The sequence below is a fragment of the Anarhichas minor genome, unplaced genomic scaffold, assembly GCF_050575085.1.
Source record: "Anarhichas minor isolate MPS153535 unplaced genomic scaffold, ASM5057508v1 ptg000022l, whole genome shotgun sequence".
In the NCBI taxonomy this organism is placed as follows: Eukaryota; Metazoa; Chordata; class Actinopteri; order Perciformes; family Anarhichadidae; genus Anarhichas; species Anarhichas minor.
The window spans coordinates 1972044-1996854 of record NW_027466468.1 but is presented as its reverse complement, the minus strand read 5'-3'; the positions used below and the strand labels follow the sequence as shown (position 1 = coordinate 1996854).

At 42.6% G+C, this 24811-nt stretch overlaps 2 protein-coding genes across 4 annotated transcripts in view; both read left to right on the top strand.

The window, feature by feature from the left end:
* Nucleotides 1-16748, top strand: part of LOC142955095 (proprotein convertase subtilisin/kexin type 4-like) — a 163822-nt gene extending 147074 nt beyond the window's left edge. For all 3 annotated transcript variants that reach the window (XM_076096456.1, XM_076096455.1, XM_076096454.1), the window contains 4 exons: nucleotides 3695-3818; nucleotides 9199-9368; nucleotides 12980-13057; nucleotides 14044-16748. In XM_076096456.1, the coding sequence (XP_075952571.1) occupies nucleotides 3695-3818; nucleotides 9199-9368; nucleotides 12980-13057; nucleotides 14044-14268 (597 nt within the window). In that variant the 3' untranslated portion in view covers nucleotides 14269-16748. The remainder of the gene's footprint in view (nucleotides 1-3694; nucleotides 3819-9198; nucleotides 9369-12979; nucleotides 13058-14043) is intronic.
* A 139-nt stretch (nucleotides 16749-16887) lies between these two features.
* Nucleotides 16888-23073, top strand: pou3f2b (POU class 3 homeobox 2b). The gene has a single exon (XM_076096459.1). The coding sequence runs from the start codon at nucleotides 21620-21622 to the stop codon at nucleotides 22763-22765; it is 1146 nt and encodes a 381-aa protein (XP_075952574.1). The 5' UTR covers nucleotides 16888-21619; the 3' UTR covers nucleotides 22766-23073.
* The last annotated feature ends 1738 nt before the right edge of the window (nucleotides 23074-24811 follow it).

Sequence of the window (24811 nt, the reverse complement as noted above, 5' to 3'; positions counted from 1 at the left end):
GTGTGTGTGTGTGTGTGTGTGTGTGTGTGTGTGTGTGTGTGTGTGTGTGTGTGTGCGCGCGCGCGCGCGTGTGTCTCCCAGCATGCGATGTGGGCATGATGGCCCTGTTTTGGATGATTGATGTGTTGGAGGGATCAGCGAGGAGCCCAGGTTGGGCCAGAGCCTCAGTCTGACACACTGCTGCTTCCCTGCTGCTTTACATATGTAGACACAGCAAGACTCCACCTCCTCTCCCATCTGACTCTGACTCCCGCTCCAACACAGCCAACACACACAGGTTCCCTTTTAGGGTTTTATTTTGAAGCTTTTGTTTATTCCGTCGAAGTAAACGGAGCACTGTGTGCTTTTCCAGTTACTTCCTGTTTTACAGTTTACATCTGCTTGTCGCACTATACCACATTCTGAGGTGCGGGGTGTGAAAGCAATAATACTAATCGATTTAATCGATTTAATTTAGTCTCATAGCCAGGTCATAAAGAATTGTAATTATTTATCTGAGTCTGGTAGGTGAAGGGTTGTGTTCTAATGAAAGTTTGTCGATGTTTGTTTCTATAAGTGTCTTTTGTAAAGCTGAAGTGCAGATATCAGATATCGTTATCAAGTTGTCATGTTTACACATCAGCTGATTTCTAAAAATAAATTCGATAAGAATAATGTAATAATTATAAATGATTACAAAAAAAGGTGTAAGACACATTTTGACTAACTCTTGTATCAGATCTTTTAAAATCTCATCTATTAGAAATATTAGCAATGAGCTACGTGTAAAGTAAGACAGTCAGATTTGATTAAGAATTTGAAAGAAGCAGATTTGATGCTGGTTTCATAATCAAATTCTGTTGCATCCCAAACCTAAGTAAGTCTTTCCCAAGAACAAATGTTCTGTAGAGCAGGAAGTGAGAATAAAAAAAGTCAATGAAAGTTGATGTTTAGATTGAACAATAGGCCATTTTCTCTGAATACATTTTGACATGTCACAGTATGTAATAAGAAATGGATGTAAATAGTCAAAATGATTGAATTCTCCTCCAGTTTGAGGGTCCCGCTGTGTGGCGTGCTCGCTCACCGCCATCGCTTACTAGAACGGAGCCATTGTTAATGTTATTAGTGACACCTGTGCTTCTCTTACTATGACAAGTCACTCTGAACAGATGTCACCGACAAAACAGTAAGCGCTGAGCTGCAAAGACAGAGCTAGCAATTTAATAACCTGTATGTTACCGCTGAGTTAGCCAACATGTCGCCGGTTCACTTTTTCCTGCCTACATTTACACAGCCAGCCCAGATGTTTGCACCAGCAGCCATCCAGTCACATGCCCTCATTGTTTTCTCTATTCCACTAACTGTTCTCCTAAAACGGTGTACTTCAATATCTTGTGTTACGTATTACTAGATATGCAAAATTTGTTGAAATTAGTGGAAAACAGAGCAATGCTAAATATTGTTTCAAGAGAGCTATACTGGCATTGTCTCCATCATCAAAATTTCATCTCAAAGTTTCGTCTCCAAACATTTGCCGTCAAGTTTCCCTTCTTTAGAAATGCATAACTGTCGTTGTCAATGGTGTTCACTGTTTTCCCTTTCAGTGGGCTACGTATGTCTTTGTCCCTCCTTTTTGCTCTCTGTTTGCCTGCCTCTGTATCACCATCTCTTGCTGAATTCCTCTCTCTTCTCAGGCTCATCCTCTATCGCTGGGTCTCACTTTCGTCTCTTTGGCACTCACCCGTTTCGATATCCTGCCATCTCTCCCCCATCACTAATCCCCCCACCTCTCTTTCTTTCCCTCTCTCTGTAGTTTCTCTCCCTTGCCTTGAAATCCTTCCCCTCTACCCTCTGTTACTCTGCTTCTGCTAATCCTTTCATTTTCTTTGTCTCTCTTTTGTCTAAAAATCAGTTTCATTTATCCTTCCTTTATGCCCTGGTTTTGTCTCTGCTTGCTTGGAGCGCTCACACTTTTTATTCCACTATAGTTAAACATCATTTTTATCATGACAGTAGTATACCATAAAGTGGCTGACATCATTACCACACATGACAACGTGATGTTTTCCTTCTACGTAGAATTAGAAGTTTGTAGAGTTATGTTATCCTAAACCGGTATTTATGGATTTCACGGTCAGGAAAGTAACCTTATGTTAAAAATTAACTTCAGCTCAATTAAAAACAATCAGGCAACTCAAAATATTTGACTCAGGAGGTTTCCAAGCGACAGCGGGGTCGCAGCTCAACGAAGAGCCATGTCTACCCAGTAGAAATGCATGCTGGGAGGCTGGCAGGCATGTGAGGCGTATCGATCCACCTGTAGCATCCAGCTGTTTATTTACCAACAACAAATCAATGCAACGCTCGGCTGGGGGCCGCCATGCCTGGCCTCTGGTCTGCTGGGAGCACTCACACACACATATAGAATACACACACACACACACACACACACACGCAGGCTGAATAGCTGATGTAGCAGATGTAGGGAGTTCATATGGAACGAAGTCTGTCTTTTAGCTGCTCTGGACTAAAAGAGCAGGGTTTTTCACATGACGTAGTTGTAAGCATACATAAGCCAAGGTGAGGTTGATATTTCATTTTTTAAACATAAAATGGGATAAGCAGCAGAGGTTGTTTTTTACTTGTATGTTTTTCCCTAGTAAATACCAAATACTCCAAATACTGAAGGTGATTCAGAACTGTTTAAGTGATCAGCTGAACAAGGTGATAGAATGTGAATTCAAGTTTGACACTTTGAAACTATGATTCTGCGATACTGTTTTAACTAGTTGTTTCTAATTGTGATAATCTGTCTGATGCTCTGCCCTGACAAACGTACTTTTGGGCGTGTAGTGTTCCAAGATCCAAGTCAAAAAGCAAAAAGTTAAAGTGAAGTCACAAGTCATTGGTGTTAAAGTCAAAGTTCAATGAAATCAGAATGATTCAGATTCATGACTCGAGCCTAGTCCACACCTCTGCAATAACCTAAATTAAATCAAACTACTTGATATCAGCCCTGGGTGGCAGGAATAAAAAAGAGCATTGGGCTCGACAATTTGTCGTTTTATCCCATTTAACGTGTCATAGTGGAAGACTGACATGGCAGCATCTGGGATGCCTCACTTGCCACATACCACAGTATTTATAGCTGAAGGTGGTTTGCAAGAAGAACACGCAAAATAAATTTAAAAAAACTACAAAGGAGCGCACATGGACTCCTGTAAGTAGGGAGTTCATGTTGATCCACCAAAAAGAGAAAGAAGCTTTTCCAAATGAGGATTTACAAAAAGGTATTCTATAATCCCCCACATATACACCCCGAGTTACTGAGCCAGAAACTCTGTGAGGTACCACTGAGCATATGACAAGCTTGGTTATTTGGGATTTATGAATTTAGAAAAGGTATTGAAAAGATCAAAACTTAACATTTAGTGTCTTAGAATATGGTGGCAGTGTAATTATGTATCATTTAAAAAGACTTGATGGTTGAATGAACTGCTTGTGACCAAGGGGTTACACAATAACGTTGGCTTTGACCTGAAGTAGAACCATATTTTTGTCTGGGATAGTTTACTGAATGTTATAATTGACTCCATTAATGATATTTTCCCACTTTCTCCCCATGGATTCTGTCCTGCAAGTACGTTTTCCATATGAATCAGTTTTTTTTCTTTTGATGAAATGATGCCCTTGCTCATGTGTTCGTTACCAGGTGACTGACCACAAAGGCACAGTGATGAGCTGTACGAGGCCGAGTGACGAAGAGGCATCCGGAGCCGTGCTCAGTGCTACACTCATCCTCTACGGCACCTACCACCCACACAGGACCGCGCACGGTATGTGAGAGTGTCAACCACTCGCGCTACTTTGAACACATGCAAACTGAGGTGAGAATGGAGGCAGGGTTACTGTTGAGGTTTGACACATGCTCTGAGTGTACTTTTGAGAAACAACACCCACTGAGAGTCGAATGAATCAATGCATCAGCTGATTAAATGCAGAAAATGAAAAAGAAAAAGTCTAAAGTTTTCCACAAGTGCAGCGCTAAGCTCTCATAACCCTCCACTCCCACCTCCACTTGCCTTCCACCGAACATCTCTGCCTCTTTGGCTGAGGCACTGTAGTCAGAGGAAGTCAGTAGGGCCGCTGACCACAGGGACTGTGATGTGTAATTACAGCGTGACCCCTGGCTGCCCCTCCCCGATCCCAACCCCTCCCCCACGGTGTGTGTCAGCTCCCCCGGTGCCCACGACCTCCACACACACACACACACACACACACACACACACACTTCGTTAGCCACAACGACACGAAGCCACAGCACCGTCCTCCGTGTCCCTGTCGGGGTTTTTAGAATCACCGAGGCATGCTGGGGGAGAGTTGTTGAACCACACTTTCCTGTTGATCTCTGTCAACAGCGGGTTCCCACCGGTCAAGGAGGTCCTGGAATATCATGGATTTTTGAAAGATAGTCAGGAGAAGTTAAGGACCGTAACAAATTTTATAGATGGATTTATTTTAGTTATATTATATAAACTTGAATCAAACCAGACTATATGGAAAAAAGGAAGAAACCTTTTAGGGCACCAAATTATTTAAGCTTGGTTCAGGAAACCTGGAAAGAGATAGAAAGGTAGCGGAGGGCCACAGTGAGAACCCTCTCTATCTCTGTGTGTGTGTGTGTGTGTGTGTGTGTGTGTGTGTGTGTGTGTGTGTGTGTGTGTGTGTGTGTGTGTGTCTGGCTCTGTTGCTCTCTCGTCTCTTTCTGTCAAGATGCTGATCTCTCTGTTGAGAAATCGATGGCTCTCCCTCCTCCTCCTCTCGCTCTCTCTCCATCCATCCATGTTTCCCTCCCCGTGCTTCTGGATCTAACCCAAGTTCAAGCTGTTAGTCAATCTGCTGTCCATGAACACACACACACACACACACACACACACACACACACACACACACACACACACACACACACACACAACTCATTCACAGGTTCTTACAGTCTTGCCATTCCTCATTCTTTTCCCCAATGACATCATTTTTTAGTAGTTTGCTGACTCTTCATTTCACCCACAGTCATGACTTTATGATTATACATTTTAGACAAGCTCCTGTTATGCTGTGTGCAGAATACATTATTTGAACGCTATTTAAATATGTTCATGTTATTTTACATATATATATATATTAGTGCTGGGCAACGATTACAATTTTTAATAGCGTTAACTTGCCCAGCCCTAATATATATATATATATATATATAGAGAGAGAGAGAGAGAGAGAGAGAAAGAAAGAGAAAACATTCAAACGTGAACATAAAATAGAAATATTGATAGGCTTATTTGCTTTTGTTGAATATGAAATTAGAGCCGGATTATGATGGGTGATTAGCTTAGTTTAGCAAAAAGTCATATTTACCTACAGTGTGAGAGTGGTATTGATCTCCTCATCTTTTTCTTGGCAATATAGTGAATATGCGTTAAATTATTTGGGGATTTTCCACTTCTATTATAAAATGATGAGACATTGTGTTATTTTCACATCGGATTTCATGGGTTAGAGAGACCGTTCTCCAGATGTAGCCACATGTGGACACCTGAACCAAGTATGCGTGGGTATGTCAACTGAACATTTCCACTGGATTTCATGACCTGGCTGCAGGGATTTGCTTCCATTCAGCCACGAGAGCATTAGTGAGGTCGGCCAGCGATGTGATAGCTGGCAGGTGTTATGGGTTCCTACTTCATCCCATACATGTTGGATGGGTTGAAGTCAGGGCTCTGTGTGTGTGTGTGTGTGTGTGTGTGTGTGTGTGTGTGTCAGTCAACTTCTTCCATATCTGGTTTTGTTCGAACCTTTCAATAACCAACACTATTGTTTAGAATATCTTTGTTTGCTGTTGCATTGAGATTAATTAAGAGTTAGAGCTAAGAGGCCAAACACAAACCATGAAAACCAACATCTGAACAAAAGTGTAATGGTAAAAATTTGCGCAAACGTGTGTTCATGTATCTTTTATAGTTCATATAATCCACCTGAGCCTGTGAATGCCAGACTTTTCAACTGGATTTTTAGAAAAAATGTCCCTCACCAAAAAGTTTTAGTATCACTAAAATGGATCTATGGGGTAATTTAATGATTATTATAGACCACACACACATCCCAGTGGGTGTAGAAATGACTAAATAAATAATGTATACAGATTTTCTGTGACCCGCTGTGTCCTTGAAATGAAGAAAAGAGTACAGTTGCCACTTTATTTGGTTTACTCAGCTAAAAATGAGTGCAGTCTCCAACAGTAAAATCTACTGTCATGAAGTTCATAATGGTTACATTTTTGTTGAAACTGTTTTGTCCACCTCTCGTATGTTAATGAGGGTGGACAAAATATTAGAAACACCTCTCAGTATCATGCAATGCAGTTTAACAGCAGCACAATAGATCCTCCAAAAATGATCAGTTGAATCCACCCCTTTCTAAAACAGTCATGGCAAAAAAACAGCTACAACCTTTGTGAGGGTAGGATTTAATGCAGACCTCTTACATAATTGCAACGGATTGATGATTTTGATGTCTAGGATCTCCTGACTTATCAAGAATTTGCTGAAACGCTGGTGCAGTCCTTTAATTTACACCACAGTTGACCTACTCGCAGATGTAACTTTCGATGTTCCAACAGTTTAAGACATTTATGACACTTGCGTAAATGTACTTTTTTCCCTACCCTGAAGTAAAGCCAACTGCACTTAGCGGACAGAAACTGTGACACTAAATGATGCCATTTATACTGTGGGGGACATGGTTGCACGTGTAATTGTTTTTAGATCTACAGTAAATCAGCAGTCCGTTTATATCGTTCTCTCTGCTTTAAGCCAGTTAGCCAGCAGATGCCATACGGTGAGCTTTACGCTGACGACGTGGAGGATGAAGCTCCAGCTACATCTCCGGCCCCCGTGTTTGTGTGTTTGTGCATTGCTTCTCCGCCTCTGTGCGTGTGGTTGCCCCTGTTTGTGTTTGTTTGGTGGCTGTGCGGCAAGTGAAGCTAAATTGCAGTGATTATGTGGCAGTAATTGAACAGGGATGGTGTGTTTAATTGAGTTGTTGTTTCCCGATGTTTCTCTGTAGTAGCAGGAGCCGCCGCGCTGACAGGTGCCTCGTCTCGCCTCGGCGAGATGATGATTTTTTATTTATTTTTGACATATACTGCTTTGATGTGTCTTTTTTCGCCGTGTTTCTGTGTGTTTTGGCTTAATGCTGTTTGTTTGGTCGAAGGATGTGTGTGTGGGTTTCAGCAGGAGGAGGAAAGCGTGGGGTTTGTTGGACGGTTCTCTGAGCTCTGACAAGTTACATACATAATGTTTGTATGTTTAGTTTTTAAATGTATGCGTCTGTGTGCATATGTCTACCTTTCTATTAAAGTTTCTATGTGTGTGCAGGCTTACCTGTACGTATGTGTCCATGTTTGTATTCTGTGAGTGTGTGAGAAAAGAGACTGTGCATTCATCTTTTTGAGTTTTATGTCTGTACAAATAATGCATGTGTATGTGTTTGCATGCATTTGTGTTTACTTAGCTGTGCTCTTTATCAGAATCTGTGTGTGTGTGTGTGTGTGTGTGTGTGTGTGTGTGTGTGTGTGTGTGTGTGTGTGTAAGTGTGTTATGAGTGTGTGTGTGTGTGTGTGTGTGTGTGTGTGTGTGTGTGTGTGTGTGTGTGTGTGTGTGTGTGTGTGTGTGTGTGGCTTTATCTGATCTGCCTCCTGGGCTCAATGGTCCAAATCAAATGGTAGGAAACATCAATTTCACCATCCCGTCTCCTCCTCCACCTCCTCCCCCCCAACCCCCTCACCCGCCCGCTCCTCACTCCTTCTCCTCTTTCCTGCTCGGTGTCTCGCTCCCGGCCGAGGTGTGATTACGTTCCTCCTCTGAGCACCAGTGATCTAAGGGGCTTCAGTGTGTGCGTCAGTATGTGTGCATCTGTGTGTGTTTGGTGACTAGTTTGTGATCTGAGCAGCCCGGCGCTGCGTATTGTGCGGCGCAATTCACGGACGACGTCTCCAGATGAATGCCCCCATTCACAATTACAGCCTTTCCATTAGCTGCAGCGCTCGCCGCCTTGTTGTCTTTTCTTCTTCTCTGCAAAAAGAAAAAAGAAAAAAAAAAGCAATTAAAGCAGGACAAAAACAAGCTGGAACACAAGCATTGTACGTACCTGGAAGAAGAAGAAAAACAGCAAGTGAAGGGGTGTGTGAATGTGTGAGTGTGTGGCGGTAATCCTTCAATTGGGGTTCACACCACACACTATCTCTGTTTTATTCCTGAGAAAATCCGCCTGGATTTATTTGAACATTCACGCATGAATGCCATCTCCTCTAAGAGACTCACGCAACTACTCAATGTCGGATATATATTTTTGATTTTCCCGTTGTACTGTAAGTGTGCCTGTCTTATAGTTTCATTCTTAAAAGGATCAGATTACGTCACAAGCAAAAAAAGCTGAGGAACAAAACCCTCAGAGTTGAGCTATGTTGGTGCTCTTAATGGGGCTAGTTTAGGATTCAAACTTGTATTCATGGTTAAAGGTTAAGCGAAAAGTTTGATGTATTAGTCACACATATCAGTGTCACACTAGACACTATGTGATAGACAAAGAGGGAATAGCAGCATTTCTAGTTTCTTTATTTTGGTCTTCAGACATTTTATCGTGACCCCTTCACAATAAGAGCCGCCCCGTGTCACGCCAGCTGCATGCTTTAATGCAAATAAGCAGCAGTAGGAAATGTTTGGTTTGCATTAGTAGCAAAGTATTAAATCACAACACTTACTTACTTTAAAAAATAGAGCTCTGACACAGCAGTGGAGGTAACAGTGAGGATGATAACAATGAGATAACTTTTGTAAGTCCCTCATATGTCATTAGGCAATTTGAATCCTACACAGCAAAAGCTATCATACAGAGGGTAAATTACAGGATGTAAATACAGGATTTGATTTCATGAATATCTTAAGGTATAGAATAGTAAAAACTCAGCAAATGCCAACAGATTCAGGGACCCTAAAAGAATTAAATTTTTTATTACTCCAGTCCAGTAAATGTAGTTAGAGAGCTCATTTAAATATCATCTTTGGCAAAATGTACTTGACATTTGGTTCAAAACACAGCTACTGAGGCGGACAGTGCCATGCAACGCTTTATCAGAGGTTCAATGATTTCTCTTTTTTTCAGAGGGACCCCTGCAGAGCATTGTGTCCATGGGGTCGCGTCACCCCGTCCCTCACAGGGGGGTGTACCAGAGGGGCCGTTACCAACCTCTGGACCTGATTCAATGGGTCTACCAAATGGAGAGAGACAGGAAGGTGCGGGCTCGTGATATCAGTGTCCCAGCCAGACACAAGGTACAGTACTTGTACACAGAGCAGGAACACACATGTTTCACACATCACACACACACACACACACACACACACATACTGTGATTTACTATTCCAATAAATCACTGGTGCTGCCTAATTTCCTATGGATTTCAATTTCCCCCTGGACATATCTGCATTGATCAACTTCAGGTGTAAGGATGTGCCAGGCGTCGCTCACTGTGACACTGAAGAATGGCTCGCAGATCTCTGCTATACGTGTGTGTGTGTGAGTGTGTGTGTAGGGGTACGACGGCGGGATTTGTGCACATGCAGCATTTCTGTTCAACGCTGTCGACACCGCCGAGGCTTCAGGATCCTCAAATCCTTGAGTCTGAGTAATAACATCTGAAAATGTCAGAATCATACAGACAGAGACCGTTAAAGGGGGACTTGAGATATTGTTATTCTGATCATATCTGCTCGTACACTGAGTCTTGGCCTGATTATGAGGAACAATTACATATCATTCTGGCTCCACCAACAGTTGCTGCTGCAGAAACAAGAGCAGGGTATGACTCCCCTTTGAAATCAGAGGACATTTTGTGGTCTACTGAATCATCTTTCATCACAGCGTCTGAACTCAAACAACTATAATTCCCTTTCAGACTATTATCCTTTCACAATCATTGAAGTCTGCTATCTGTGTCCTTTAGGCTGCATTATGAGGCCAATTACAGCTCCGACAAAAGAGTGCCGCTGGACAACAGGTAGCTCTGTTTGTGTGCAAGTTAATGCCTGACATGTCCTTGCAGGGGAACACGGTCCCCGGGCCTGTAGATGAGTTTTGAGCCGGTCTTAGGAGGCAACAACGAGGCCTGACAACGTCTTTACCCCCAGTTCCTCCCCTAGAGGCAGATCTGAATGGATCGTAGAGGCAAGGAGGAGAAATAAATTGGAGAAAAGGATAAATCGATGCTCGGCGGAGAGGCAAACAGACCTTCCAACCCCCGGCCCAGACACACACACACATATACACACACGCACTACGGCATGGCTTCTTTTCCTTGGGCTGTATTGGATTGGTATGCAGAGCCAAGGAGAGAGACGCTCGGAAAAAGACTTGGCCTACAAATGATGTCCTTTGTTTGATCCACTAGGTTGAGGGGGGGGGGGGGGGGGGGGGGGGTTGTTGGTTGGTGGGTGGGTGGGTGGATGGGGAGGGTTGTCCCACAGAGACGGTGGAAGGGCTGGGAAACAAACATCTCTGTCTGTGAGCCTCTCTCTCCCTCTCTCTCTCTCTCTCCCTCACTAACAGCCTCTCATCTAAAGGAGACAGAGATCAGCTCTGGGAGAAGCTGGTTGTCATCTGTTTCCGTTGATGACTTAGAGGACAGGGAGGATATGGTGTAGGCGTGTGTGCATTCCAGTGCTTGAATGCATGTCTACCTGCAGGATATTTCCACTTGAGTTGTGTGTTTTTTTTGCAGTTTTGGTCATCCCGAGGCTTAGAAAACACTCCAGTAAGTTAAATGCTGAGATCACCACGTGACAACAAAAAAACAAGCAAATCAGACAATCAAACACATTTGTATTATGTTATCATAACCCCGAACTATAAAAATTTGGACTAGAGTTAATCTTTTAAGATTTTCTTTTCTACTGAATTGTGTAAGTCTTCATGGAAAGACACACAGGCCAGTACAATCTAAAAGAAAGAAGAAAAAATGAAGAAAAAACAATAAATTAAAATACGTTAGTGAGTACACTAGCAAGCCATGATGTGCATCCCACTGACACAACGAACAGATTATAGTTCATACGATATAGAACTAGCAGCTCTATGAATGGCAATGTCTGTCCGTTTGTCGGTCCACCACTTTGTTCTGAAATATCTCATGGATTGCCATGAACTTTTGAACAACTTTTTGAACAACTTTTGACATTGATGGTCCCCAGGGGATGAATCCTACTGATTTGGTGATCCCCTGACCTCACCACCAACAGGTGATGTTTTACTTATCCTCAACAGATTCAAGAAGAATTCAGGTCATTGAATTCTGTCTGTAAAGACCTTCTTTCTGTTTTGTCCATCAGTTACTATTACTTACATCAGTCCAGTCAATGTGCATAAAGACCTAAATCACATTTTATTTTTGGCAGTTTTTTCAAACATTTGTACGTATTTACCTGACATTTTGTTGGTTTTTCTGAGCGACTCAGGACAAATTGCAACAACTGTACTTTGTGTTTAGTGCTAATTATCAAATGCTACGGTGAACTTGTTAAACATCATACCTACGAAACATCAGCATTGTCATTGTGAGCCTGTTAGCTTGCTGGCGGTAGCATTTAGCTCAAAGCACCGCTGGGCAGTTAAGCCTCACAGAGCTGCTGGCATGGCTGTAGAAACATATGAAGATCCTGAACTCATCCAGACTAGGACATTCTCAAGTCAAACAAGAGAAAGGAAGACTATCTGTACATGACTCATACGACAGGCCTGGACCACAAGTGGTTCTTGCATAATCAACTTCAGTCTTAAAACTGATTTTTAAGATGCTATCAAATCAAAACTTCAACCCTAACTCCAATAATTAATGCTCTGGTTTTTGCTCCATCATTGCTTCCCGTGTCTACACTCCACCGCACTATTTCTATGTCTCCTGGAGACATACACTATTCTCACCAGCAGCATACGATGCCATTTATTGTAGCCTGGGAGTTCTCTTTTCACTCCGTGTTTTTTTATAGTTTTGCTGTTCATACTGTACTCCCCGCTGTGCTTCTATTTTCATGAATGCTGTGAGAAATAATTGAAAGCGCCGTGTACGGTGCCGTCTGTCGCAGCGCTCCCACTTCCACATGCCTTGTAAATACTGTATCACTGAAGCCCCCGCTGTAAGCTGCCGGCTCGGGATTCCTCACAACTCTGAGACGTCAACAGTCACTAAAAACTTGAGCCAAGATCAAATCGTAACCAGAGTCTGAAACGTCGCTCCCGTGGACAGAGACAGTTTTTGATTGATTTCAAATTCAGCTGCTTGTCCTTGTCGTTTTCCTTGAGAAAACAGGGTTGAATAAGATTTCTGCTGGTGTTGTCTTTCTTTTCTTCACCCATCAATAAGGAGGGGGGGTGTCAAAGGAGTCACAACCCCTGCTGCAAGTGGTGCTGGTGTGAAGTGCAACAGACGGAAGACCTAAAGGAGTCTTAACAAGAACAAATAATGTAGCACGACATCTATAAATACATCAAATTATATTAGAATCAGATTAAAGGGCTACTTCAGTTTACTAGTCATAGTTTGAAAGGTGTCTGTGTTTAACAAATTGGGAGTTTAATGAAAAGATTCTATTGATTGCATTATGGGAAATGCTAGCATTTCTGGAGCTTGCCCCATGCGAGGGACTAAAAGCCAGCGTATCTCCGCCCCTGCTGCGTTGATTTTGACTATTCTTTTACGAATCATTATCGTGTGTGTCGCCAAACAAAAAGTTGTTGGACTACAGCTTTTATTTGAATCACTGCAATAAATCCTGAAATTGTCTTCTGTAATCCTTGGTTTTATCCTCGGAGACAGGATGAGATCCATGGCTCTATGTGCTATCCGTCCAATTATTTGTCTTTCACACCAAATATCTGTTCCATCATCCAGATGTGGAAGATTCCTGGGGACTTAATGCTGGATAAACACACCTTCAACCAGCCCCCGATGTCCAGTATGGCTTTCCAGGTAAGCTGCAGCACTACAAGTCCAGATAGAGCAGTTAAGTTTCCATCCAGAAAATCTGTCAAATGAATGCTCATTTCCATCCTCTACGGTTATGTAAATATTAGGAGGTGGTTCATTGACATGAATAGTCGGTGGGGCTTATTATCTAAAACTACAGCAGAAGAAGAAGGCGCAACAAGATGATATCATTAAAAGAGCGGCAGTCAAATCTGAAACGGTGCGAAAAATTAAACAGTGATGGAAATGTGGTATTCATGTTTGTGTTGTGCATTACTTCAAAGAACATTACAGTCCCATCGCTCCACACAGATCTGATGTTTTTCGTCTGCTGGTGTTTTTTGTCTCTCTAGTGGAGTAGAAGTTTGAGTGACGTTCAAGTTTCATGCTATTTAAACGATTTGTCAAATTTTGTTTCTACTACTTTTCAATTGCACTTAGTTGCATTTAGCCTTTATCAACTCAACAGCTTTTCCACCTCAGCCAAGCTTAACATTTTATACAATATTCTCCATTAGTTTTTTTAATTTATTGCATTTCCACTCAAATGTTTTCATGCACAAATTGAAAATGTGTGCTTTCTTATTGGTCATGTGGCTGCTTTTACATCTGAAAACAATGAATCTGAACAGAATTATTTTTATATATAATTGATTAATCCTTTCATTCCCATGTATGTTTTTACATGCAAACATGCAAACATGCCAGCTGTTCCCTTGTTCCAGCCTCTCAATTCTGAGGATTTCCTCTTTCGTTGTCTTATGTGACAGCTCAGTGTCTTTTGGTTTCAGATTGTAGGTTGGACAAAACAAAGAATTTGACATCATCACAGATATCACGTTGGGATTTATGATATGATGCCAGGCATTTTTCATCAATTCATTTAGAAAATAATAAGATTATCTGATGCTTTTACTGCATGCTTCTTCATTTAGTTCCTGATTTCGTTTTCTCTCATCATGCACTCATAATAATACTGTATTCAACAGTTACAGAAGTCCTCCACGGAGTCAAGACCTTCTGCTGTGAAGGAGCTTCATGGGACCAAGACCATCAGGGATAATGTGGACGGAGAAAACAGATCCTTACCATCACAGCATCTCCAGGATGTCGTCAGCAGTCAGACGCTTCAGATCCAGAAGGAGGAGAAACTGAGCGGAGAGGAGGGGGAAGTCCACAGGGCAGCGGGCAGGGAACTGAAGAAACAAATATGAACCACAGTTAAATAAAGACTGTTGTTTTCCACAGTGCAGCAAGCCAATAGATCTCATGAGTCAGCTCCATGTACAGCACTTTGACTGTGTGACCTCAGTTTCGTCACAAATCATTTATTGGGGATTCCTAGCTTGGCTGTAAAACTCAATCACTCTCCACAGAAACACACACAAAAATATAAATCTGCGCCTCAAAACAAAACGTCTCAGGAGCAGGTCTCTGCACTCATCTTCCCTCCCTTTGCTTTCGGATGTTGCAAAGGTTAGCGAAAGATATGTTTGTTTTTTTCCACTTCATTGAAGGGTGAATTCAGCTCAGTGCAATAAGAAATGGATTACCCATTCATTAAAGAGGCTGTGTCACTCCTCATTGAGTTGGACAAATAGCAAATTAATTTCTAGCCGCCTAATTTCTCTCTGTTCTCCGCTGACTTTCTGATAACGTCGAATTACTGATCACAGCCACGTGAACTCCCTCAACTTTTTATCAATCCATTAAAAATGTGCCCCAGCGGAGATGTGACTGAGGAAATTCTCTGTCTTATTTCTGCATGCTTCTCTTACCGCCGCAACACTGTATACAAACAGAAACCAACTCAAGTGTTTAATTGAAATTAGGATATTAAACACACCAGAAACCGTTACAGGCAGCGTTGGAAAGAAAGTTACTTCGTTGCCATTTTGGAATCAGCCAGAAACTTTTTACCCAGGCGTCTCAAAGGTAAACAAAGATGTCAAGTGCAGGTCTGTAGGTAATGGTGTTTTGTAAAGTAGCAGTAGTGTATTGACAGGGCAGTATTGATGTTTCAATTAGAGCAGCGTTACATAGTGCCGCAGCATGGTAACACGGTGCGTCTCCTGCCATCTGCTCTGCCTCCACGTCTGACGAACGAGGCACGTGGGGCTAATCGAGCTGCACATGAGCAATGGGGCCGCGAGATGTTTCGCACACACACACACACACACACACACACACACACATATCCTATACGCACGTCCTTATGCAGAAAAATAGGGGGGAAAGACGAGGGAGAGCTCCTCAGCCCTGCTGTTTAAACAGCCTTCAGAAAGCCTGTGATTCCTCCCCTTCTCCCCTCACATTGTGCCACAGGAGCAGCCAGCAGGTTATTTCTCTGACAAGGAAGCAGGCAAACACACCAGATGCACAAGTTAAAATTCTTCAAAAGCTCATCTGACGGGGGAAGACAAAAAAATAGGGAGCGGCTTCTGCCAGGTTTTCTTGTGCTGGGACAGTCTGAAATAACAGTGTGCATTATGCCTGGCGTTATTGCCTGCCAAACCACACGAATCAAAGACCTCATTGTGTGGATTACCGTGTTAATCTGTTGATGCCATTGAGTTGTATTGCAGGTGTTAATGTGCCAGGTTTTTTCCCCCCTCTTCTCTTATTAGGGAGGTGTAGCGTTGGGTTGGTAATCTGCTTTAAATGCTTTCTGGGGAATGAGGCACGCTGAAACCCAGCCAAGAGAACTCTGCTATCATGAAGAGCTTTCTCTTAATGCAGCACACACAGAGGGGACTGACTGAGGCTGCGACGCCGATGCCAACGGGGACGAGCTAGTGAGCTACACGCCCCACGCCACTTGTTGAAATATATGACTGTATGAATAATGAAAGAGGAAGAGGAAAAGTGATATTGCTAAAGCAGTCCCGCAATGACATCCATCACAGGAATGCCTCATTGCTCTTCTTCCTCTGTTTCCTGCTGCATAAAACTCACAAGCAGTGTCTCTTTGGAGGAGCTAACCAAAGCTCCAGCTCTGAGCTGATTTGGAGGTGAACTCCTAAACCAAAAGAGAGAGAAAGATAAAAGAGACAGAAAGAGAGAAAGACAGAGGGAAAGGGACAGAAAGAGAGGTAATCCTCCCTTTTTTCTGCTCCCCAGGGTGGTCTCTTCATCCAGGGCCTCAAAGAGGGGCAGAATACACCTCCCCGCTACAATGGAGGGGACCCACAGGGGCTGTTGCTATCTGAGTGTGTGTGTGTGTGTGTGTGTGTGGGGGTGCAGCTTTAAGCAGCCCTTTGAGTGGCCTAATTGCATTGGAATACAGCAGTCTGAGAGCTGGCTCAGATCACGGCGGGCTGCTGGAGGGGTTAGCGCCCGCACCTCGACAGCCACACTCAGCAAAAGAGCCCCGGCACAATGCACACAATTAATGCTCTCCCTCTCGTTAACTCGCTCCCCACTTTTTGTCCTCTTCTACTTTCCTCTCATTCTCCTCCTCCTCACCCCATATCTTACTCTCCCTCCCTCCCTCCCTCCCTCCCCAGTATGTAGTCACTCACCCACTGTATTAATCCTCACATGCAGCCTGTCAATCTCCCCTCTCTTTGATGCACACAACAATTACAGTAAGGATGAAAAGCGTGGGCTCTCGTTATGTAAGACTCGAGGCAGGCCTTAACGAGAATTATTGATACCTGAACAGCTAATCTGAAATAAAACCTCAGCAACATGACATCTCTGTTATTACTTTGCAGCAATTGATCTGAGCGTGATTAAAAAGTATTGGATGTCTTTCACTGTAGATATTCCACAGTGTAACAATGCAAGTACTTTGTTATGATGCAGGATATCTTTAGTTCCGATACAATCTTGTAGAGTAAAGGAGATTGGATCAGTTCGTCTGGTATTTGATTTGGTATCTGGTCTGGTATATGAGCCAAACAAGTCAAAGTTGTGGTGGATGCAAAGCAAAGAAATATCTAGTTAGTCGTGATTGTTCCCTGAATATGAGACTGTAATAAACCAATAATGCTCCATCTGGGGCTTTGTGGCACTAAATGCTAAGTTGGTAAACATCTAATTGTACCTCATTGGATTATATCTCCTGTTGTAATTGTCTAGACATTATAACGGTATTCAATATGGGCATATACCAATCAATATATATAGTTAGAGATGAAACAAAAAGTCAAATCGACAGATCAATTATCTGCAACTATTTTAATCATTGATTAATCATTTAGGTCATTTTTAGTTTTAAAAATCAAGCATCTCAAACGTGCAATTATTCAACTTCGATGATAATAAACTCATATCTTTGGGTTTGGGAATGTTGGTTGGACAAAACAAGCAATTTAAAGATCCCCTGCAGACATGTTTGAAGACATAAAAATACAGTGCTTGGAATAATAATTTGTTTCCCATATGGGTTTTCCGCAAACAAAGAAAATATTGATTACCTCGCTGAAATTACAGAAGCTATGAATATGCAAATGTGCTTCGTTTCTAAATTTTAACAATGAGATGCCAGCTCTTCGTCAAGTTTCCACATCACACTTGTGTAAGTTACATGTTGGGCCATGATTGGCTCCAAACTAGTTGTGTGTGTGGTAATTATCACTGGTCACATGGTAAAAAAGAATTGCTAATTGAACACACAGTTATTTTTCAATGATTTTTGAATAGCATCCTTTTAAAATGATCACCCTTGGACTATATTTCTGTCAGAAATGACTGTATCTTCCTCTTACAGGCAGTGGACGGTTCATTATATGGGTTAATATAGTCAGCCTCTTTCCCTCCAGTTTGGACTCAACTGTCCTGGTTATTAAATGGGGCTCAGTGGACTGTGTGTGTGGAACAATCAATGATTTAAAAAACATATCATATTCAACCAGCCTCTCCTTTGATTTTCTTTATTACGCGAGCCGTGTCTTAATAAAATCTAATTATTTCCGCTCACAGGACGCTTTCTGGTGAGAAATTGGCAGAGGGATGTGAGCTGATGTATGGGGAGACAGTCGCCTAATTAGAGCGTTAGAAATTGAATCTTTACAGCACACGGGTCATATAATTATCCTACTGTTAATTTAACGCTTACATTCTCTGCTGTTCATTTTTATTCCCTTAAATGTAGTTTGGCAGCGGCCCTCTGTGCTCAGCGCCGTGTTTTTCCTGTAGGAGAGGAGGCAGCATGGCCCCTAACATTGGCCCCTCTGAGTGATTGAATAACTGAGGGCCCTGCAGTCCAAATAACAAGGCTCGCATCATTTATGCATTGTTAAGCCAAGTAATTGAAACGAGCCATAGTTTGCATATTACACCATTAAAATAATGTGCTTTGCGTTTCTCCCAACACGACTATTTAAGCCTGTGTGGCGATGTGGTAATTCCTTGAATTACAGCCTAATTACCACAATGTTCTTTTGATTTGGCCGATTTCAATGTTACGCCACAATAATGTTCAATATTACCAGGATGAATTACTGAGCCGTGCCTGGAAACTTTTCCTCGTATGACTTAAATCCTGGCTGCTTCATGTGCTATCATTGCAGCTGGATTCACATCCATAAAGGATTATTAGCCGAAATGAGATCCATTAAAGGCCCAATCAGCAATACTTAATTGAAGAGCCTGAGTTACACATGGAATGAATATATATATATAATATAATGTTTTGTTTCTCAACTGATCATCATAGGCCTGGTTTACTTCAATGTTTATAGATAGTAATAATGTAAACAGACCAACATCAGAAAACATTTCAGACAAATCCAATCCAGGCCATATAAAGCATGGAATCTGGAACATTTTGTAATTAGCACTTGCCCTTTGTTACTTGCCCCTGTATTGTTCACAGACCTCAGTCTATGCACATGACATGTGTCCTTGTGTGAACTTTTTCGTATACATTAACATTGCTAAGAATGATTTGTGAGTGTGCAAACTCAGTATATAGACTTCTCTGTTTTTACTGCACAGTTTGATTATTTTTTGGGAAAATATTTCTTTGATAATTGCTTTTTTATTGCCATTTAATTTTACTGCTATTGGTCCAAATTATTAGATACAATGTTTAATTACAGTTTCAGTCATTTGCATAGTTTAGAAGTTATAAATTGTGGATATTGAAGAACTGTCTGCATTGATTTATAGGTTTAATTTGTGGCCGGTATGTATTACTTTATTTCTGGTGGATTTAATTGTTATAGGCCACAGACGGACAAAAAGTGCTGTTTAATTGCATCTATACAGTAGGAATTATTAACGCCTATAGTATTCAGAATGAAGGGACTGCTTCAGAAGTTAGCAAGTTGAAGCACTTCTGCCAAGCAGCATTTTTGAAGTTTTGTTTGTATTTTTTTTTCACACAGTTTGCTTTATCTCACTGCAGTGTGAGGAGCAGCTTTGAGGACAGACATAATCTCTCTCATCTTTTTCAGTTCTTCTAGGCCTTTCTCCCTCTCTGGGCCCTGTGCTCTTTACCCCTCCCTCCTTTATCCCTGCCAAGGCTTTGTCCCCGCAGCAGAGAGCCTCTCTAAATAGAGGCCTTTAGATAGTCCAGGAACAGGGGGGGGGGGCAGCAGCGACTCTACTGCTGTTGTTTCATTTACCTCTCCCTATGGCAACCAGCAGCGGTCGGCCAGGAATGTCCCCTCTCTGGACAAAGTCCTGGTCCCTGAAGCTGACACCGGGGGGACGGCAGCTGGGATGGGATGGAAACCTGCCCTCCCTGCCCTGGACATGGAGGCCTGAGTATGGAATTAATCCTCCTCTCCACTTGTGTGTTTTCTCACTTTACTGGATGATGAGCAGCCAGAGGAGCTTTCCACCCACAATTAACTCTAAAAAAAAAAAAGATGTATGCAAGACCTGAAAATAACTTCAAAATCTCTTTTGGGGATGTAGAGAAACCTAAAGGGTTTTAATGATCCAGCCCAGCCTGAATGATCCCACATAGACCCTTAACAGTGCTGTAAACAACCATTTAGGAGCACATGCAATGCTTCAAACTACATTGTAAAAGGAACATTTTGGAAACCACATAAATGGCGTATTTTAATGTTTAAAAAATATATATATTTTATGTCACTCAAGCTATATATAGTACCTCCAGGGACCCTATACTTTGTCTGTGTGTAGCCACTCCTCCCAGTGCAGACTTGTTAATTCACTTTACAGCCTGGTAGGGCACAAAAGTGGATTTGTTTACTTTATGGGCTGTTAAAAGTTTCCACTTCGAAACATTTACAAGACTTCATTAAAAATGTTTTTACTAACTTGCACTTTTACAAACACTTATGAAGGTTATTAAAATGGCAGGATTCTGTTATTAATAACTTTGATAAGCAATTGCTTAAACAACTAGGTAGCAGGAACATGTTGGACTTGATGCATTCTGAGTAGTTGTCAGGTTTTATGGTTTTAAATGACACACACCTCAATTGAAACTGCTGGAAAACTTTTACGTGAAAGACTTTTGGTCACCAAATGAGGTCCAACAGTATCCATTTCACTCACAATTTTTTTACAAAGAAAAGAAAATTCTAATAAATTCGATTTGACTGAAATGTGTCTGAGCTTTTTCCTTTGCCAGATATCTAGATTTAGAAATCAAACTACTTGTATTCTAGATGTATTTCTCCTACAACGCACCATCTCAAAACACTGTCTGACATTATGCGTTTTATCTGCCGTTATGTCAGCATGCATGTCTAACCGGATTGAGTGAATTCGATTTCTGTTTGTTGCAGGAGTTTAAAATGTCAATATTTAAACGATGTTATCTTAACTTAAAACTAATGCTTGAAGATCAATATTCAGTATATGATTTCGTACACACACACACACACAACGCTGCACAAATATCACAGACCTATTAATATGCATTCACCCACAACGTCTTGCAGAAATGTTGCAACGCTGCAGCACTCCTAAAAACATTAAACAGCATTTTACAGACAGGCCTTGTCTATGGATATGCAGATAATATAGCTATGCATGCCATTTGAAATTTAATACTCTTTGCTGAAATGAAAAGGTTAACATCGCCTAATCAAATTAGGAGTTTTACGCACACGTTTCCTTAACATTTAATATCACAAATATGCGCAGAAATTACAATTAACATAATCTAAAATCTGCCTCAATAAACAATTGCATACACTACATAGCTTTTGTATTAATCTTCCCAATAGGGGAAACCCTGGTCTCCTGGATCTAGGCTACGCTCAGCCTGAGTCTTGATAGAACATGATTATCAAAGTAAATCAACTGTATCTTACAGTTGCACTGCTGATCCCGGTGCTCCGTCTCCCCATGCTGCACTCCGGCTCTCCGCTTCCACGGGAGCCTCAACTCGCACCTCTCCCAACAAAGAGAGTAGTGTTTGTTGAGACTTCTCCGCAGCCAATCGCCGCGTCGTTGCCCCTGGTAACCACGTCCATCATCCTTTGACGTCCAATGAGCAGCGGGGGCGTGGCGGAGTCCAGGTGCGCCTCGGCGTCCACTTGGCAGAGCGCCTGAGAGCCGCCTGTGGGCAGGAGAGGATCTGTCAAATGCGAGGTTCCTTCAATAAGAGCGACCAGTCCGGCTCCGAGAGTCATGGCGACCGCAGCGTCTAACCACTACAACATCCTCACCTCCAGCGCATCCATCGTGCACTCGGAGCCCGGCAACATGCAGCAAGCCACGGCGTACCGGGACGCGCAGAGCCTGTTGCAGAGCGACTACCCGCTGCAGAGCAACAGCCACACGCTCAGCCACGCACACCAGTGGATCACGGCGCTGTCCCACGGAGAGGGAGTCCCGTGGTCCTCCAGCCCGCTCGGCGCGGAGCAGGACATCAAACCCGCGGTGCAGAGCGCCCGGGACGAGATGCACAACTCCAGCAACAACCTGCAGCACCAGTCGCGGCCGCCCCACCTGGTGCACCAGACGCACGGTAACCACCACGACGGCCGAGCGTGGAGGACCACCACCGCGGCTCACATACCGAGCATGGCCACGACGAACGGCCAAAGCCTTATTTACTCCCAGCCGGGGTTCGGCGTAAACGGGCTGATCCCGGGCAGCGGGCAGGGGATGCACCACCACAACCTAAGAGACAGTCATGACGACCACCACAGCCCGCACCTCAGCGAACACGGCCACCCTCCGTCCCAGCATCAGCACCAGCACCGACCGCAGAGCCACCACGACCACTCGGACGAGGATACGCCGACCTCGGACGACCTGGAGCAGTTCGCCAAGCAGTTCAAACAGCGGAGGATCAAGCTGGGCTTCACGCAGGCGGACGTGGGACTCGCCCTGGGGACCCTGTACGGAAATGTGTTTTCCCAAACCACCATATGCAGGTTTGAGGCCCTGCAGCTCAGCTTCAAAAACATGTGTAAGCTGAAGCCTCTGTTGAACAAGTGGTTGGAGGAGGCGGACTCCACCTCGGGCAGCCCGACCAGCCTGGACAAAATCGCGGCGCAGGGGAGAAAAAGGAAAAAACGGACTTCAATCGAGGTTAGCGTAAAGGGAGCTTTGGAGAGCCATTTTTTGAAGTCCCCTAAACCGGCAGCGTCGGAAATACTCGGCCTTGCGGACAGTCTTCACCTGGAGAAAGAAGTGGTGAGGGTTTGGTTTTGTAACAGGAGACAGAAGGAGAAACGCATGACCCCTCCCGGAGGAGCTCTGCCGGGGAGCGAGGATGTGTACGGGGACACGCCGCCGCACCACGGGGTCCAGACCCCGGTCCAATGAACTCTGTTGGACCGCTCCTCCAGGACATGTTTATCCTTTTTATTTATCCCCAAGGTTATATATAAATCACTGAACTATGAAGCGCTATAGTGGGTGTTTTATGTATAATAGATTGCAGTGAGTACTTACACAACATCTGCAGTGAATATCTGAGAAATAGGAAAATGAGTGAGGGGAGGACAGGACATTTTTTCCCTCTCCCAAAGCTAAAGGAACATAAGCCTGTGTTGTGTTCTCCGAGGATACATGCCCAGCACTGTGACTCCAGCCGACGCAGTTTCAAGGTGTAGCCCCTATTGTGTATTGAAATTATACTTGACGGGGAAAAAAGAGGGAGGGGATGAGGGATACCTGTTTTAGACTAAAAGCATAGCTGAATGGTTTCCATTCGCCACTTTTATATCAAATCACAAGACACATTTTCCCTGTGCGTAAAAGGGAAAGCAAATACAAAGGCGTTTAGTTTTGTAGCTCTAAATTGTGCGTCCAGCAGTGATGGGTGGGTGGTGCAAGGAAGTGGGGGGGGGGGGGGGGGGGGGGGGGGGGGGGGGGGGGGGGGGTCAAAGGAGCTGCGTTAATGGAGTAAACTGGAGGCCAGTAAAGGCTGCAGCCCCAGTCCAGTGGAGTCCAGCTGAGGGTGAGCATCGCCTGAGTCCCATCTGTCAGCCAGGCAGCACAGAGCCGCCTCGCATTGAAAACACTGCTGGGAAACTGCTGGCCATTCAGCTCTTATTTATGCTTTGAGGACAGAGTTCAGGATTTAGTTATGAACATAGATTATTACTATTATATTATAATTTGTTTTATTATTATTACATTTGTGCAGCTCACCGGCTAAACTCTTCAATAATTGGCAGTGAGTGCAGTGATGTGGTTAAAAAAAACTGTATGACCTCCATCATAAGTCAGAGAGCAGTATAAACATTATATTTTTCCACAAAACAAGCGTTACATGATATTTCTTCCCCCTCAGAAAGTCGCCAAGCTTGAAGAAGGGCTCCGTGGCGATCGATTGGATTATCTGGCACTTTTCTACAATAGGATGGGCTATAGATAGAGAGATATCTACAAAAAAATATACGTCACCAACTCTCACAGAACATTTTGGATCCACTTTTGTAAATATTGTATAACTTTAAAAGTCATGGCTTCATCCCTGTTTCTTTCTTCACTGGGGCACTTTTTGGATTGATGTTTTCAAAAACAAAACAGGTTGAGTTTTTAAAATCCAGTCTCATTCATATAGCCTACCTACTGCCTTGTATTTGTGTGCTATTTAACGTTCATTCTGTTGCCGAAATTATGCTCTTTTACGGTTTCATATTTTCTTTTATGGTTCATATTATTTTCAGTCTAAAGATTTTTTTTAATTATTAATGTGAAATCAATTTAATTTCTTTAAATTGTCGGAGGAGCTCTATTTTGCCATTTGAAGTCCGCTTTGAAATACGTTGTGTTTCCAATCAAAGTGCAGTGCTTTGAGGACTGAATTCAGATGAATCGATAACACTGTTGTAGAGAATTGTCCACAATGAATCAGACCTGGGATAAAAACGGAGATACGCATCTTGATTAGTGTGTTTGAAAAGAAAGATAATAATAAGGCCTTTATATATTTCTTCCCAGAACACATTTTAGAGACATTTTCAAAAAAATGCAGCATATGATCAAAATATTATTATTATTATTATTATTATTATTATTATTATTATTATTATTATTATTCACAGGTTATTTTAATTTGTTTGTGAGGTCGTTGCCATGCATTTCATTTCAGCCATTTTGTTCCTCTTCGTCTATGTTGCTTTATTACATGAGGGAAATTGCTCTTAGACATTTTATTTTATTTTTTAGCACTGTTAATGAGATTGTAATTTATTATACAATGGCTTTTATAGTTGACACAAAATGTGAGATATATATGAAATGTCACCGAGAAGGTTTTTGTTTCGTAGGGAAGGAGAGAGACATATTTTTAATTTTTTTTTCAGCGGGATTGCCACAGCCTAAAACCGTCACAGCTAAATGAAAATACATCTGTTCTCC

What these genes read in the sequence shown, in the direction of transcription:
- pou3f2b (XM_076096459.1), top strand. Translation starts at nt 21,620, where the DNA reads ATGGCGACCGCAGCGTCTAACCACTACAACATCCTCACCTCCAGCGCA.